The sequence below is a fragment of the Trachurus japonicus genome, chromosome 7 (genome assembly GCF_045865225.1).
Source record: "Trachurus japonicus isolate A0001 chromosome 7, Traja_1.0".
NCBI classification, from domain to species: domain Eukaryota; kingdom Metazoa; phylum Chordata; class Actinopteri; order Carangiformes; family Carangidae; genus Trachurus; species Trachurus japonicus.
The window spans coordinates 23,672,349-23,688,759 of NC_140913.1; the positions used below are offsets into that span (position 1 = coordinate 23,672,349).

Below are 16,411 nucleotides of genomic sequence, written 5' to 3' on the forward strand. Positions count from 1 at the left end.
AAGAGAAGAAAAGAGAAGAAAGGGGGGACTACATCAAGAAGTTTGGTGGGTGAGATTCTCCGTAGAGCAAGGTGAGAAACTGTAATATAATTTAGCTACAGTAATTACAGATACAAGGAGCACACAAAGGAAAGAACAGAGATGAGAGGGATTTCTCTCCCTGTGGACAATGTACACCGAAGGGCCTAAGTTTCATCATAAACTTAACACACATTCAAATACATGCAGAATCACATGGCAAGATCATTGTTGGTGTGACATAGCATTGCCCTGATTTCTAATACATGAACAAAGGTTTGCAGAGAGGATGCTTTATATAGTACATCCCACTGTTACTTTAGCTCTTTTCAATAAAACACAGCTGCGCCCAATGCTTGATTATGACAGCTGTGCAAATCCAAAATTTCAACTGATGCATCCTGCACATACCTTCCTTGTGATTGTACCTATATACACACGCACAACCAGACGCACACGCATGCACACAGACACACACAGTGGTCATCCATCAAAGCAGTGAGTGTTGTTTCTTCCCCCACAAGTCTCATACACACAGGTATAAATCACTCCGCCTGATTTCTGGGGCCAGGGTTTAAATAATTAAAGAGCTTTAATTTATCAGGATTTAGCACCCCCTGACAATAGGGCTGACAAAAGAGAATGAAAGATATATTGAGAAAGAAAAAAAAGGTCAATATACATGAGACACACATACAAAATTATTACACTTTTTACTGGAGAGAAAAATGAACATCTAGGCCAAAGTGGCACCAAAGACTACGTGAAGAGGCATTAAGGTTCTGCTCTAGAGCTACTTTGATCTGGGTGTATGCAGTTTTATTTACCTGTTGGTAGAAGACAAATGCAATGCAACTGTGTGAAGATTTGAACAACTGTATATGGTTGATTTGTGAAGATTACAACTCGCTGAAAAACAACATTGATGTAAAGTAATAGACACAATTCACAAGATAACACCCAAAACAAAAACATCCAGCAAAAAATCAAGCAGTCAAACACATTTCTTGTTACTTCACATGCTGCCAGGATTTGGAAGCATACAAATAACTATGGTGATTTTTTTTTCAGAACTGTTGGCAGTGATGTTAAGAAACAGGAAAATCAGGAAAAACAAACAGTTTTTTTTTCTTCTTTTTTTTTGAAGACACTGGGCATGAGCAGTACATTGCTGTTGGGTCACATTGTGTCATCAACTATCTAAAAAGTGAAGTTATGGTTATTCTGATTACCAGTGTTTAAAGACCTGTAATATTTTTGCATGCTGCATTTAAACAAAAACCCAGTTAAACGCTAAACGTTGGAGAACAACACATTGAGTAAAGAACATTTATAGAATGAAATCTGTGTTAAATTATGCCTTGCAACAGAGCCAGGAGGCTGGTCAGGGTCAGCTGCTGTCATGGATGGCCAGAGAACGGTGGAACTCTACTGCCCTCCTATGGCTAGAAACATGCAAAGAATTTGTTGCCACATGAATGAAAAAGAAAAAAAAAAAAAGAAAAATCACAGAACTGCCCTCTTACACTGATGTTTCCCTACTTTGCATGTTTTGGTTGACTGGATGAAGTATTAGCCCTATGAGTTTTGGAAGTCAGACACAAGATCTACCAGCAGGCACAAAGACATAAGGGAGAAACATTACAATAAAGCAAACAGCCATCTCTGGCTTTGTTTGACCCTCGAATTATTTATTCTTTCCAGTAGATCTCTGAAAACAGAACAAACACAAACTCTCTCTCACGCACACTTCACCCAGGAACAGCATAAAAAAACACATCTGCTAATAAACTCCGGAACAAAAAAACAAAACAACCCCCCTCTTTTTAGAGTAAACATGCATTGTCACTCGAGTAGGTTATTATATATTATTGTTAACGTTACTGGACCGATGACTTCACCGAGTGAAGTTTGTTGTTTGCTGGCAATAGTTAGCCACCTAGTGGTCAAACCCTTTTATAACATCAAGTATTGACAACAGGGAATTTTAATTAAAACTTTGGAAGTTTTTGGCTATATGACACCATGTCATAAATGAAGGAACAGCTTAATAAACATAGTTTAGTAGATATTCAACAAACTATTAAATCTACAGACTCAACTGGGGGAAGATAAGAGATTATCACACCAGAAACACAGTAGCACTCCTAAATCAGACAGTACAATATGCTTTTATTAACCATATTGCGTGATTTATTATCTGAATAATAAACCTATAGATTCATAGTTACAATATCAATTCCAAGTGAAACTGATTACGCATAGTAATGCAGTACCACCATCCGCATGATGGATGTATGATGAAAGAGTGTGGTATTGTGTCTTCCCAAGACTTTACATCAGCATCTCCCCCTCACTTTTACTCGGTTTCTCCCCTGGTGGATTGTTCCTCACACTTCAGTTGTCCAATAGGGAGCGTTGTAGAGCCTCCTGGATCATAGTGTGCTCATCTGTGGAGTAGTCCTGAAAATAAAATCAGACGCAACATAAGTTCATTCATCTATAACATAAAAAAATAAACTTGATATAGTGTTTAGGGCCTCAACCTACAACAAAGGTATCATAGGAGAAGGTATGTCTGATCTTCAGGTGCTGGAAAAAGTCAGCACTCCTGTAGTTAGGGTCCCCCCAAGGCATTGAGGCACAGATGGGGCATACCTGAGCAGACAAAGAGAGACAAATACAAACATTAGGGAACAACATATTTACCATGTTTACATCCAGATATGATGTGCAGGGCTGGCCGCTGGCATAAACCCTCTATGCGGTTGTTTAGGGCCACAGCCGTTAGGTGGGGGGCCACATGATCAGAAAGGTACCGGGGTTCATCAAGTCATTTAAACATCCTGAGGTCTGCACACGCACGCTATGAGCTTTATATGTAATGTGAAGTCAATATTCAGCTTCTTTTATCTCACATTTGAGACATTTGGTGAAAATAGAACGGCAGAATGACAACATTTATGCTCAAAAAGCAATCTTACAAAATTTCATTTTAGACTTGTTTTCTACACGTATCTATTACTGTATTCATATCCTATTTCAAGCACCAAAATAGTTCATTCTCATGACTGAAGCTGTGTTTTCACAAGGGATTTGACATTTTTCAAAAAGCAGACCTCAAATTTCCAGCATTTGGCCTAAATTATTTCTTTCTACAGTGTTCTAGGACAAACTGGCCTCAGTGTGCTTACAGCGGAGGTTCTAATATTTAGACATAAAACACTTGAGTATTGTTACACCTGCAAGTATCTTAAAAAGATACATTTAAGAAAATATGTAAAAGTCGAGAAAATGGCCTCAAACCTCAGAGGGCATAAACACGTCTGTATTCAGTTTTAACCAGTGATTTGGTGTTTGCGCTTTAGAGTGCAGGGCCACAAACAAAAATCTTGTTTAGGGGGCCACCAAAATCCTAGGGCCGGCCCTGATGATGTGTAATCCCAGAATCGGTGGAATTACAAAGAAAAGCAGATGTCTTACTACTTGACGTGTGTCTCGAGCATGCTGGGAAGTACAGTGTTCAACCAGTCCGTCCTGATCGAGGTTCTGGCAGTTGCAGTAGGGGCAGGTGAAGGTGTAGCGATTTGGCACTGGACTGTGGGAAAGAAACCAATTAAAAAGAATAAATTATGAAATACATCATGCCATGGATTCTGTATTTGATGCACAATGGATCACATGGTATTAACCATTATATTGGTTAAAATATCAATATAATATTGATAACATGACATATTGAAGATATCCACATTCTAAAATAAAACTTTTCTGGGTTTTCTGGATTTAAAACGCTGTCTCACAGCAAAGTGGTGCCATTTCTTAATCAATTCAACAAACCGGATGAAAATGAACAATAAAGGCCACAATCTAATTAGTAAGGACATTCACACTAGAAATGCATGTTCCTCAGAATTTGCTGTATTTCCAAGTGAAAACGAAATGGCAATTCAGCCTGTGCAGTGGGCTAAGAAAAACCAATAATCCATTACCACTGTGTTTTGCTTTGCAGAGGTACACTTATCGGCTTCACCCTGCAGGATGACTGATTTGTTAACAGAGGGATGAGGAATGAGGTAGTTTAATGGAGCATACGTAACTAAAGTGGGAGAATATGGGTTTAATGCTCATATCTCTTTGGTAAGATCAGACTGGACTGATGAAGGTGAGAACAACATGATGCGTTCTTACAGCTCAATGACAGTAAATTTGTGTTTATGTTGCAAGAAGTGTCCAGAAATGTCCCACTGTGCAGCCTGCTCATATAAAATATTGAGCATTTATTGCGTGAACAACAGTGACCGAGTCATTTTTATTTCTTATTCATGCTCTATTTCACCTAATGATGGCAGGCTGGGTCTGGGCAGTGGTCCTAACACCCTCCTCAATGTAGTCCTGGTATTTTGAACAAGCGGCTGTGTGGCCTCTCATCTGAGAAAGGCCAATCTGAAAAGTGAGAGAACATGTCATGTCAGTAACCACCTCTACATGACCTGCATCATGTGATTGTTGACTCAGGTTTGTGATTTCAACTCTGCTCTTTCAACCCTCCTACCCCCATGTTCTGGTGTATGATAGCAACATAATGCAAGTGTGTGTCATCTTGAGCAGTTTGCTGGTTCAGAAACTTTCAGTATAAAGGCCCCGCTCTGTTTGGTTGCAATCCCACAGTCAGATACCGCAACCTTTATCATGTTAAACCAGAATGACTACATAGACACAATGCTTTTTGTTTCAAAATTGGGTCAACAAATGCACGGCATTTCCAAAGTTAACGAGTAATCACGTTAAATTATGGTGACCTCAATATTTAGGAAAATCATTGTGATAATGATTCTCGCCGTACTCGAGTGATCTGTCTAAACCATTACTACACCCATGTATCCAAAAACCCAACAGAGCACAAATAAGCAAAGGACACCGTGTGAGCTTTTGTAGTCATACCTGAGCTCCACACCCCTTGCACGCTGCCACGGATGATTGGATGACGGCCTCTAATTCAGCAGCTTTAGTCCAGTGGCCCAGCGAGGCCCTACATACAGCACAAACAGGCTTCTGTGGACGCAAACACTCCTGCAGACAACTCTGGCAAAACCTGACCAGAGAAGGGAGAAGGAATTTGATGATTGATGAACAAGTTGAGCATGTTGACATTTACATACTGTATGGGGTTTGAGTCTCTTTCTTGTTTTGATACTGGGAAATTTGATGTTTACACAGAACATGAGAAACCAGGTTTCTGATCATCTGTGTGCTTTTAATTTAGATAGATAGATAGATAGACTTTATTGATCCCAATCTGGGAAATTACAGTGCAGCAGCAGCATTACACAGACACACAGTGACGATAACAACATATAGTATAAGAATATAAAGAATACATTTTGCACCATCTCACTGCCTCCTGGTTTCTGCTTGTTGTAGACTATAGCCTACTAGGTGAAATATCCAGGAACAGACTAAACCTTATTAAAGTCTGAACTCATAATGTGATGTGATGTGATGTGATGCACAGCATGCACCTGAACTTCTCCTGAAACCAGGAAACAGAAGCACATGTGATCTACTTTAATTTGACCTCTGCTGATGTGAGGGAAGTTGACTCAGGTAGCCTATTTCTTTTATTTATAGACTGCAATTAAAACACCGCGTCAGACCAGAGAAACTGGATACCGCCGTTTGCTACAATATCCCTGTGAAGTCCCTGACAAGAGCTTCCTGTAAATCAGATGGAAAGTCCCCACCTCAAGAGGGCGCAGGGACTTGTAGTCCTACCGAGTGACTTGACAAGTTGAGGCAATAGCGATGGAAACTACAACTCCCAGGTGAGGCCTCCTCTTTGATGTAAACAAAACTGAAACTGATTTAGCGAGCTGGGCACTAGTTCTTAGCGAAAATTCATGCGAGCGAAATGAAATTACAGCATCACAACAGAAGCAGGCACAAGCTCGGTGTGCGCTTTAAGAGTCTGGTGCACGACACCTTTAAAAACAGACAGCGTCCGCGAGTATTTTTAGCTCGTAGGGCTGCATCGCTGGTGGCAGACGCTGGTGGAGGGGGGGACAATCGGGTAAAAAACGCTAAATACTCACGTATGGCCGCATTGTGTCTTCACGGGACTGTCGAAAATCTCCAGGCAGACCGGACAGACGAACTCCGACACGTCGCCGCTCCCGTCAGAGACGTTTTTCTTGTGCTGTGCTGCGCTAAACCCTCCGAGCATCGCCATTTCTTTTCTTTAGTGAGACGACGGCCCCCCACCGACCGTCCCGGTGTCGACGTCAGCGGCGCCTGCTTGTGCTTTAAAAGCGCGAGGGCGGAGTCACGGCTCACAATAACAACACTGATAACAGCCGCAAATTAGTATTATTATTTTTTTTATAAAAACAAAGGGGTGGGGAGGAAGTGGCACTTTATTTACTTAAGTAGGCTAGTGAACTAAGAAAAATACACAACCTTTATACACTGCCTGAGGACTTGAGGAGAGCAGAGAATCTGGACATTTTTAAAAGCAAACTGCAGACCTATACCTTTTTAGCCTTGCTTTTAACTGATTCATACTATTTCTATTATTCTGAAACATGCATTTAATTTAATTTATCTTATTTATTAGTTTACTATCATTATCTTTTTTATTCTATTTTAACTCACCCATTCTTTTCTCTATTTTATCCCACTACACCTGCCTATTTTTACTTAGTGTCTTTCTGGTCTTCTCTTTTTATCTATTTTACCTCATTTGATCTAGTATCTCTCTTATCTTCTCATTCTATCTATCTTATTTCATTTTACCTAGTGTCTTTTTCGTCTTCTCAATTTTATTTATTTTACTTCATTTTATCTAGTGTTTTCCCCACTGCAAATGAGTGAGTATTAGATAGCGTTTCCCCGATAAAGTCCATTGTTCTAAAATTATTGTATGAATGTGTATGTGTTTGCGAATCTATGTATGTCTCCCTAACATGTGTTCCCTATGTCTCCCAGTATGTGTCCCCTATATTGTTTGTTTTTAACATGTAAAGCACTTTGAGCTGCCATGGGCATGAAAAGTGCTATACAAATAAAGCCTGATTGATTGATTGATTGATTGATTGATTGATTGATTGATTGATTGATTGATTGATTGATTTGAGAAGTCTAGGCTACTAAATTATTTGCAAGGTCAGCAGCAGCATGGAGGAAGTGTTAGTGTAACCTTGTCTGTAAAAATAAATGTAGTGGTGTGATAGCTATTTATTTCTAAAATGTAGCAAACTACAAAATGTAATTATTTTCCCATTGCTGATAAAAACTGTGAACAACCACTGTAATAATTTTAATATTCTGGTTGACTGATCAATAAAATGATTTGTCAAAGTTGCCCAGTAGAGTGGCTATTTGACTCTACTGCCCAAAATAACTGCAATAAGACAACATAGAAAAAACAAATCATTGCATTGGAAAAGCTGGAACTGCTGACCGTTCCATATTGCTATTCAACTGAGTTTATCTTTACAGATTATAGGCTACTGACTGTTGGTAGGATCTGAATTTGGAGCATAGCCTATTGAAATGATTGTTAAGACAATTTCAAAATCAAAAAACTAGATCAAGCCATTATAGTTTCCTAAAAGTTGTTACCAGCTGGAAGTTTCTGTTATCAGATAGAGATTAAAGGACTAAGAAGTCCTGCAACTGATGCGTCTGATCTCTGGATTATTGACATGGAGAGAGAAGGGATAGTCACAGCAATACACTTTAGCAAGTTATAAAGGGACATAATACTGCACTAATGTCATCACATGTTTGTCTCCCAAACATTTGACATACACAAGCCATACACAGTTTCTCCCCCAGAACTAAGAGTCCGAGCCCAGTTCTGCTCCTCTGCCTCCATGAATGTGGACCACCCTCCCAGAACATCTGAGGGCTCCGCAGACGGCTGATCATTTAAAGAAAAAAAAGGGTCATAAACATGAGACAAGACCCCGCACCCCACATGCACATGTAAATGTGGGGTGCGGGGTCTTATGTCTCATGTTTTTTTTTAATGTTTTTTTTTTATGTTCTTATGTCTCTATGTAATTGAGGTGTATGAAATGTGCGAATGTATGTTAATGTATGTAAGTTGCACTTCTCGAGGCCGCTATGTACAAAATGGTGAAAACAATTTTCCTTGGAAAGGACAAATAAACTCATCGATCTATCTATCTATATCTATCTATCTATCTATCTATCTATCTATCTATCTATCTATCTATCTATCTATCTATCTATCTATCTATCTATCTATCTATCTATCTATCTATCTAACTTCTCTCTCTCCTTCTTAAATTTGTTTTAACATGTCTGTTGTTGTTGTTGATATGGACCGCTTGTGTCATAAATAAAGATTAATAATAATAATATCTATCTATCTATCTATCTATCTATCTATCTATCTATCTATCTATCTATCTATCTATCTATCTATCTATCTATCTATCTATCTCAAAACGTAGGCTACCTTTAAAAAAAGAAAGAAAAAAAAGAATTGTAATTGTGTCTTTTTTTTTTGATAACTGTCTTTGATTGCTCTAAATTCTGTTTTAGCCTACTACAATTGCCTATAGCACTTTGACATTTTTTGATAAAAATGTAAAGTGCATTACAAATAAAATGTATTATTATTATCATTTATTATTATTATTATTATTATTATTATTATTATTATTATTATTATTATTATTATTACAGTTTTTCTCAGTCGCTTTGGTGCTTTTCTCACATCACTCTTAACATTTGCACAACAATTAGTGCATTTCTCAGAACAATTATTGCAAACTGCAAAACCTAGTGGATGACCTGCAAAAGCACGTCACTTGCTCAAAAGTCACATTTTCATCTACATCACTCTGTCAATTGTAGCGATTGAAACAGATTCAATATTCCCAAAGATACAGTAATGTCATCCTTACATTGTATCTCTTTCAACCTTATGCCATTGTTTGCAATGGGCTCAGTCTCTTCCACCTCTGTGAGGTTGTCTTGTAATCCTATGTGATGCAGAGTAAAATTACAGTAATGTATAGTACATGCCTACTGCATCAACCATTATTACTGTAGTGTACAATACTGTCAAAGTGCTTCCTACTTATAAAATGCTGTAGTGCAGTACCGTGTAAGTCTAAATGTAAATGTAAAAAAGTTCTTGTCCCACTGTATCTTACAGTAATGCCTGACACAATGACAGCAGTGCAGATTGTTTAGTGCTGAATACATACCTGCTGTTCCTTACTGTAAATGTTTGAATAATTGAATTCACAGTGCTATAGTTCATTTTGACTGACATGACATAAACAAATGATAATGTTGTAAAACAGCAGATAATTGTATGAGAGCAACTGATACATGTCCAAAAGCATTTGCAATTTGTTCAGAGGAAGGAGAAACTGCTACTATGATGTGGACAAATGACTACATGTTGTGGAGGTTGAACTATTATTATTATTATTATCATCAAACATATTGTTCGCCCATGCAATAGTGGTGGTGATGTGGACGGTGGGCTGTAGTCTGCATCCCTTCCTCCTCAGCACGTGGGTCCCTGATGCTGATGAACTGTCAGAAGAACCGAGCGCATGCGCGTTGTGTCGATGGGAATTTCCTCCAGTTGAGGAGGCGTAGCTAGCCACCAGCTAGCACTTGTTAAAGGTAAGATGTGCGGGCGGCTGATGTTTCTCTTCACAAAACGGTGCGACCTCTCAGTTTAATCAGAATCAGACGTGGTCGCGTAGGAGTCGCGCTATGATTTGTACTGTATATTTTTTAAAACTGAACCTAAAATCATCTCCAAATATTTCTATCAAGCGATGGACCGCCCTGCTAGCTGAAGCAATTGTTAGCTAGCCAGCTGCGCAGAAATGGGCGTTCACTGTGTTAGCCTGTGCTCAGCTGGGGGGGGGGGGGGGGGTCATGCCAGTCACGGAATCGGGGTGTTGTCGGGTTTGAGAGTTAGGAAGAATTCATATATGGGCTGTCCTCAGACTGTTTCTCTCACTACCGACGTTGTTTGGGGGTGGGCGGACTGTGTTGCGTTTAATGCGCAGTAGTAAGGCATGCTGATGTTGTTAGCTAAGGCTATGCTATGCTATGCTCGCTAAACGGATGCTGCTTCCTAAGGTTGATGTGTGTGTGTGGGTAAGTGGAAGAGCCGGATAGCTCACAGAGGGGGGTGAACGGGAAACACAGCCCTTCCTCTTCTGTGGTTCAAGCCCCGGTAGCAGATTTTAGGCTTACGGTTAATATTGCGGTCTTAACTTCAAGCTAACTAATGCTAAATGCAGGTTACCATGGGTCACTCACACTCCCCGTAACGTAGTAGCTTATATATATATAGTCACTGGCGCAAGCTGAAGCGCCAGACCAAAGGGACGAACACGTTTGTCAACAGTTTAGTCGCCGATTAATGTCATGTTCACTATGTTTTCCTTGGTCTTCTACACTGTGATGTCCACACACTATGATTATTTATCAGTCCAAACTGTAAGCGGGACGACCGACATGAAATAGTCCACATCCTCACATCATCCCACCCAGAGCACTGACTCTGTGATGGCTATACATCCTTTTACTCAGCTGTAGGATTTATATATATATAAAAAAAACATGATTTAATGATGGTTGCAGCATGTGAACTGTTATTTTTTGACTGTATCACAAGAAAGTCATTTGGCTCAAGTTTCCTTGTGTCTTTGTGTGCGTCAGACTGGGAGATTTCCATATCTTTAATGCCCTTTTGTGTCATTACAGCTGGGGGACGGTGCAGAAGAATCAGACCGGCATGAATGTTTCTTCACGATGAGTGACCTTGAACTCTGCACATGCTGAAAACCAAGCTATGGAATAGATACAACTCTGCATTAACAGAGTGTGAAGCAAAAAAGCTGCTCCTGACCTCATCTTGCACGACATAGGCCTGTCTGTCTGGAAACAAGTCAGGCATTGAGCCAGTACCAGAGATGCCCATAAGAAGGCATCCCTACAGGCTGCAGCCTAGCTACGCCAACTGGAAGCACCAGACAAGCGTGTCTCTTGTTTAGAGGATGTGCTGCTGATTGGACGCATCATCTCATTCCTCTCCCACCTCTCCCAAAACGTTATTGAACGTTGAGTGTGTGCCAGCGTGTGCAGTGAATAATGGTGACAAAAAATGGTGCTTGAATGTAGCGTCCTGGTGCAGGGTGTGCTAAAAGGGGTGAGGCTCTCTCAGAAAAGTGTAACAGCTGACTGATAGTCTGCTGCTGACTGACAATGGATGCCAAGTTAAAAGAGGACCTGTTTCGGAGGTATGTGACGGCACTGGAGAGGCGTCTGGAGGAAGGAGGGGAATACGCAGGGACTGGGAATGCACCAGAAGGGGACAAAAGCAGATACAAGGACAGTGAGGCCCTGCTCTCCACAGCCACGGCTCTACTCGGGGCCTACCAGCCAGACCCAGCACAGCGTTTCCGAATGGTGCGTTTCTATGAGGTGGTGGAGAACTCGCTCCGCTGCCAGAGAGGGGGAAACCTCAAGAGTTTGGAGAGAGCCTTCCACACCCTGGAAACCATCTGCACCAACCTCCTGCTCTTTCCTTGGAAGAAGGAGTTCAGATGTATAAAGGTGAGTTAGGAAACTTCACCTGGTGTCAGGGCCGGCCCAAGCCTCCATGGGGCCCTAATCAAAATCTTTATTTTGGCCCCCCTCTATTACTGCCAATAATACTATTTCATTTTTTACTCTGTCATTACGAATCATCATATCCTGGCAGGTTTGTACCCATCTATGGTTTTTATTCTGAAATGGCACCAAATTTAACTAAAAGTGCAGCCTGGGGTTGATTTAAATTTAATCTTCAAATTGATATAGTACTTGGATACTGAATGTCACCTATAGGTCGACTAAAAGTAACAAAATAAACCAACAGACAATGCATTTACTGTAAACACATCATCTGCTTTTTACATTTTTTACAGAAAAGTGCAACAACAATTTGAAATGCAACAATAATCAAAGTTTTTTGTAAGTACACAGTGTTTCTATAAGGATCGACAAAAGTAACGCACTACAATTTTAAAAAGTTACTTGCCTTTTGGGGGCCCCCCAATAGTCACAGGGCCCCAATCAGGTGCTTAGTTCGCTTATGCCTTGGGCCGGCTCTGCCTGGTGTTGACCATACCTGCATACATACGTAGATGTCCCAGTCTCTTTATGACAGAATGAACACCTGGAAACTGAGAAAATTTGAAATATATTTTAATCATGTTAGAATTTAAATATTAGATTTCACATTTTTTCATTGGAAACAAATGCTGAGTATCACAACCTCCTGCTCTGTAGTCACCGTGCTAGTGCCCACAAAGAGTGCACTGACTTAAGTACAGAGATCCTACAGAATAGTTACAGATTCAAAATGTAGGCTCTAAGCTGCAAATTAACTTTCTGATTTTAATGTGGCCTGTCTCGACAGATTATCAAACACCTAATATCTTCTCCAAAAAATAAAGTTACAAGGCTGACCAACATTAGCAATGGCCGGAATTTTTGCTCAAATTGCCATTTAGTTTTGTCAGAGTATTTTCTGCTCATGCTCACACCATGGTGTCATATATAGTGTTATAAAAAAAGAAGGAAGCGTTGCAACCAAAATGACAAAGTAAACACTGTACTCTGTAATCTCCTGCCACTCATAAATTGCTTGTCTTGTTTTTAAATGCTTCTGTGTGGCTTGATATTTTTTCATGCCCCCTAAATGATCTTCATGTGTAAAGGTTGTGAATACTGTAGAAAACAAACCTGTATCAGAGAAATTGCATGCGCTGTCTATTTTTAGGATAGATTTTAACTTTACTGTGTCAAGCGTTTATAATTGACTGACTCTAATGCTGATTAACTCCTCTCTCTTTTAGACCTTCACTGGCCCATACGTGTACAATCTGCAGTCTGCCATATCTGATGCTGAACTCCGGGCTCTAATGCGCACCATTGGCTACGCCTGTGACCACGATTCGCAGTTCCATTTGCAGGAGCACCCGGGAGGCACAAATCATCTCCGCCAGTTGGCGTTTGAGCTCTTCTTGGCCCAGGCAGAGTGTCGTCTTCTGGGGGAGGTGGTGGCTCTGGCCCGCGGTTCGGCCTCCGAGCTGGAGGCCCTGGAACTCCGCAGAGGTTGCAGAGACGATGCGGCCGGCTGTGCCGAGGCGCTCCGCAGACGCGACAGCCTCGGGGCAGACATGGCTCGCCTGTCTGTGCGGCCGTTGGATATAGAGAGGCCTCATGCCCACCACCTGAGGCGAGGTAGCCGGCCGTCAAAGTCTGTGGATGTTACGGACGGGGCCGGTCACTGGCACGCGGCGGTTAACAAGCCTGTCTTGAAGGCCTCGTTGAGTCTGAGGAAGGAGCCTCTGTTTGTGGATGCAGAGGAGGATATGAAGGATGAGATCATCAGGCCCAGCACCTCGGCATCTCTCTTCTCCGTGGTCGCTCCACCTTCCTACAGCCCTGTGGCGGATTTCTTCCCAATTCAGTCACCTCCCCCGGCTGATACCTACACATCCTACCACCTGTCCTCTTTGGATGAGATTGACTTGTACACTGAGAGGGGGGTGGGTGGGACGGGAGGAAGGCAGACCCCGTCTCGACCTCCATCCAGAGAGCCTCGGGATGCGAGGGATAGCTGGCTGCTCAAAGCTCATGGTAGTGTGAAGTGTCAGGGTTGTGGACTCGGCTGCTCCACTATGGCTTCCTGCCAGAGGTGTGACATGATCCTCTGTTCTGCCTGCCATGATGTGGACCCCTCCCCTTGCTGTGGCCTCCAGGACTACCACCCCAAATCCCCGCGACCCCTTGATGGATACATCCCTGTCAAAGAAAAGCTCTCCGTCTACTCTAACACTCACTCCCACTCCCATCTCCACCCGCACCCCCTCACACTGACTCACTCGCACTCTCACCCCCATCCGCATCCCCAGATGGTGGAAAAACCCCTCATGTCCACTAAGCTGTTTCAAAGCAAGTCTGTTGCCTTGACAACACCAAAGGGCGGCAGCAGTGACCGGATAAGCTTGGGGGGATCGCGATGCGGGTTTTGCAACAAACCAGGTGCATCACACACCTGTGTGAACTGCTCGAAGGTGTCATGTGACTCGTGCATGGGTTTGTATGCAAAGGATATGTGCACGCGGAAGAATCCCCAGCACAGTTTTGTGCCCAACCATCAGCTTAACTTTAAATCTGGCACCATATCTCACTTGGTGTACCGGTGAATCAGGCAGACAGATTTTTTTTTTCTCCCCTCTCGTCCCGTCCCTTAACCTGCAGCGTAGTCTTGCACTATTGCTTTAGCTCTGTTCCCCCTTAAACAACTCGTTCACTACCTGCCCCTTTATCTGATGGTATTTTGCTCTCTATAAAAGTCTCTTGAACTTTGTACATTTTCTCTTATGTCAGTAGGGCCCTGGAATGCACATGCCACAGAGAGCCATATCATGTGCCCATCTCTCTGCCTTGTACAAGTTCAGGCCTTTTATCTATTTCTTCTTCCTTTTACCTTGCTACCTGCTCTTGAGTAGTCATGTGATGTTGTAGCGCTTCCCGAGTTCCTCAAATTTTGTCCTTCTCAAAAGGGAAACTAGAGAAAAGAGAGTTTATTCCTTCTCATCTTGAATGAATTCCGTCCAAATGAACATATATACTTTGCCTAACTTCTCAGCTAAAAAATCCTATAATATATAAATATATATATATATATACATATATATATACAGTGTATATATATATATGTGTGAGTGAGTGAATGTGTGTGTGTATGTATGTGTAGAAAAGACCTCTGAGCTTGCATTCTGACAAAGAGAGAGATCTTTTTTTAAACTTGAACAGTAGTAGGGAAAAACTGAGAAATCGTACACTGGAAGTCAATAAGTCAATAGTATATATTTTTAATCTCTATTCTCTAGAACAATGTGAGACTGTTAAATGGGCATGAGGTCTAGCATTGGGATTTTAGGGATATAAACTTATGTCTGTCGGTGTGGGGTGGGAGATATCGTAAAAGGGATATACTGAGACAATGGTCAGATGCCATATATTCTATTTAAAAGATTATGCCTTGTAAATTAAACCTTCAATTGTTTCTGGTTTTATGACTGAGGTTTAAATGCTGCTGTTGACTTGAGACATTTATGATGTGTGGTGTTGACTTCTTTCTGGTAAATAGCCTGTTGAATTGTGTCAGCTCCAAGCCCCTGACCCCATCTCATTACACTCCTCAAAGCCTCCCATGGTCCATTATGTTGTAGTGCCCCCTTTACCAGATCAGTGGTTCCCTGTCAGTCTCAGGTGGGGTCACAGGAGGCCTCACACTAGGCCACAAATCAAGTGAGTGCAGTTCCTGGAGAGTGTGTGAGCCTATCGATTGGTTTTAGACAGTATGAAAGTGTATACACTGACACGGTTTCTGTCTACCTCAAATGGCTTCAGCTTATACACCCAGTAGGACAATGTGGTTTAAAACTGGCCCTAAGAAATACAGCATTTGTTATATTAACATTCTCTAATTTGCTATTTGTGTTTTTGGCTGAATACAAAACATTTCTTGCGTTCAGTAATTTTAAAGGTTAGCAGAAGTTATTTATTTTGCGTGGGCTTTGTATTCTAACCAACAAAGCACAGGCATTTCTGATAACAGTTATGTAAGACTGTGGACATAAAAACATGAGCAATTGTAGATTACAAATAATCAACTAAGTACAATATCCCTACAACAAATACTACCTTTTGTGAAGCTCAATCTGGTTGAGACCCTCAGACAGGTTAGTGTTGGTGTTGTACGTGATTGCATAGTACTGTGAACTGTTTTGCTCATGAAATAGTCTTGTTTACACTATCTTGCAGTCTAGTGCAGTGAGCAGCTATGGCATTTAATTGACGCTGAATCACAGCCTCTCTGCTTTTGTGTTAAAGGCATTTAGCATTTGGGTTTTACCAAGATAGTATTTGTATATTTTGCACTGCAGCGATTCATTGTAAAATGTCCAGTTTTGTTAGGTAGTGTGTGCTATTCTGCATTTTCTAGACCCTAGGAGACCAAAGGCTCTTGATTGGAGGCTGATGTGGTTAACATGAGTCCCCTCGAGCAAGTCGATGCCCCGTGCTGTGGAAAAGGTCGGGGTCATCACAGCTCATCAAACTCTGCTAACATTTAAAACTGTTGAGTGTCAGAAATGTAGAGGAGACTCTTAGTGATCGGGATTTGACTCTTCATTAATATCATTTCCTTACGTTGCAGTTCCCATCAAGGGCTAATTTTAAATCACATTAAAAAAAAAAGAAGTCTGGGTTATTTTGACAGACTGTTTGGGCTACTGTAGTCTATATGATCTGTCAGGGATATCCT

The 16,411-nt window shown here is 41.3% G+C and overlaps 2 protein-coding genes and 1 long non-coding RNA gene across 4 annotated transcripts in view; 1 reads left to right on the forward strand and 2 right to left on the reverse strand.

The window, feature by feature from the left end:
- The window catches only part of LOC146984789 (uncharacterized), a 364,327-nt gene that overhangs the window by 336,709 nt on the left and 11,207 nt on the right, over nucleotides 1-16,411 (reverse strand). The gene's annotated exons all lie outside the window — the stretch shown is intronic.
- rnf114 (ring finger protein 114) lies at nucleotides 816-6,261 on the reverse strand. The gene is made up of 6 exons (XM_085782213.1): nucleotides 6,111-6,261; nucleotides 4,963-5,113; nucleotides 4,358-4,464; nucleotides 3,502-3,616; nucleotides 2,569-2,676; nucleotides 816-2,481 (listed from the first exon to the last, which is right to left on the reverse strand). Exons 1-6 carry the CDS (start codon nucleotides 6,245-6,247, stop codon nucleotides 2,416-2,418), a joined length of 684 nt encoding a protein of 227 aa, XP_085638339.1. The 5' UTR covers nucleotides 6,248-6,261; the 3' UTR covers nucleotides 816-2,415.
- On the forward strand, nucleotides 9,610-14,892 carry spata2 (spermatogenesis associated 2). 2 transcript variants are annotated; one of them, XM_085782214.1, is made up of 3 exons: nucleotides 9,610-9,690; nucleotides 10,789-11,640; nucleotides 12,927-14,892. In XM_085782214.1, exons 2-3 carry the CDS (start codon nucleotides 11,290-11,292, stop codon nucleotides 14,280-14,282), a joined length of 1,707 nt encoding a protein of 568 aa, XP_085638340.1. In that variant the 5' UTR covers nucleotides 9,610-9,690; nucleotides 10,789-11,289; the 3' UTR covers nucleotides 14,283-14,892. The 2 variants fall into 2 exon arrangements, with proteins under 2 accessions (XP_085638340.1, XP_085638341.1); XM_085782215.1 differs by lacking the exon at nucleotides 9,610-9,690 and adding an exon at nucleotides 9,707-9,730.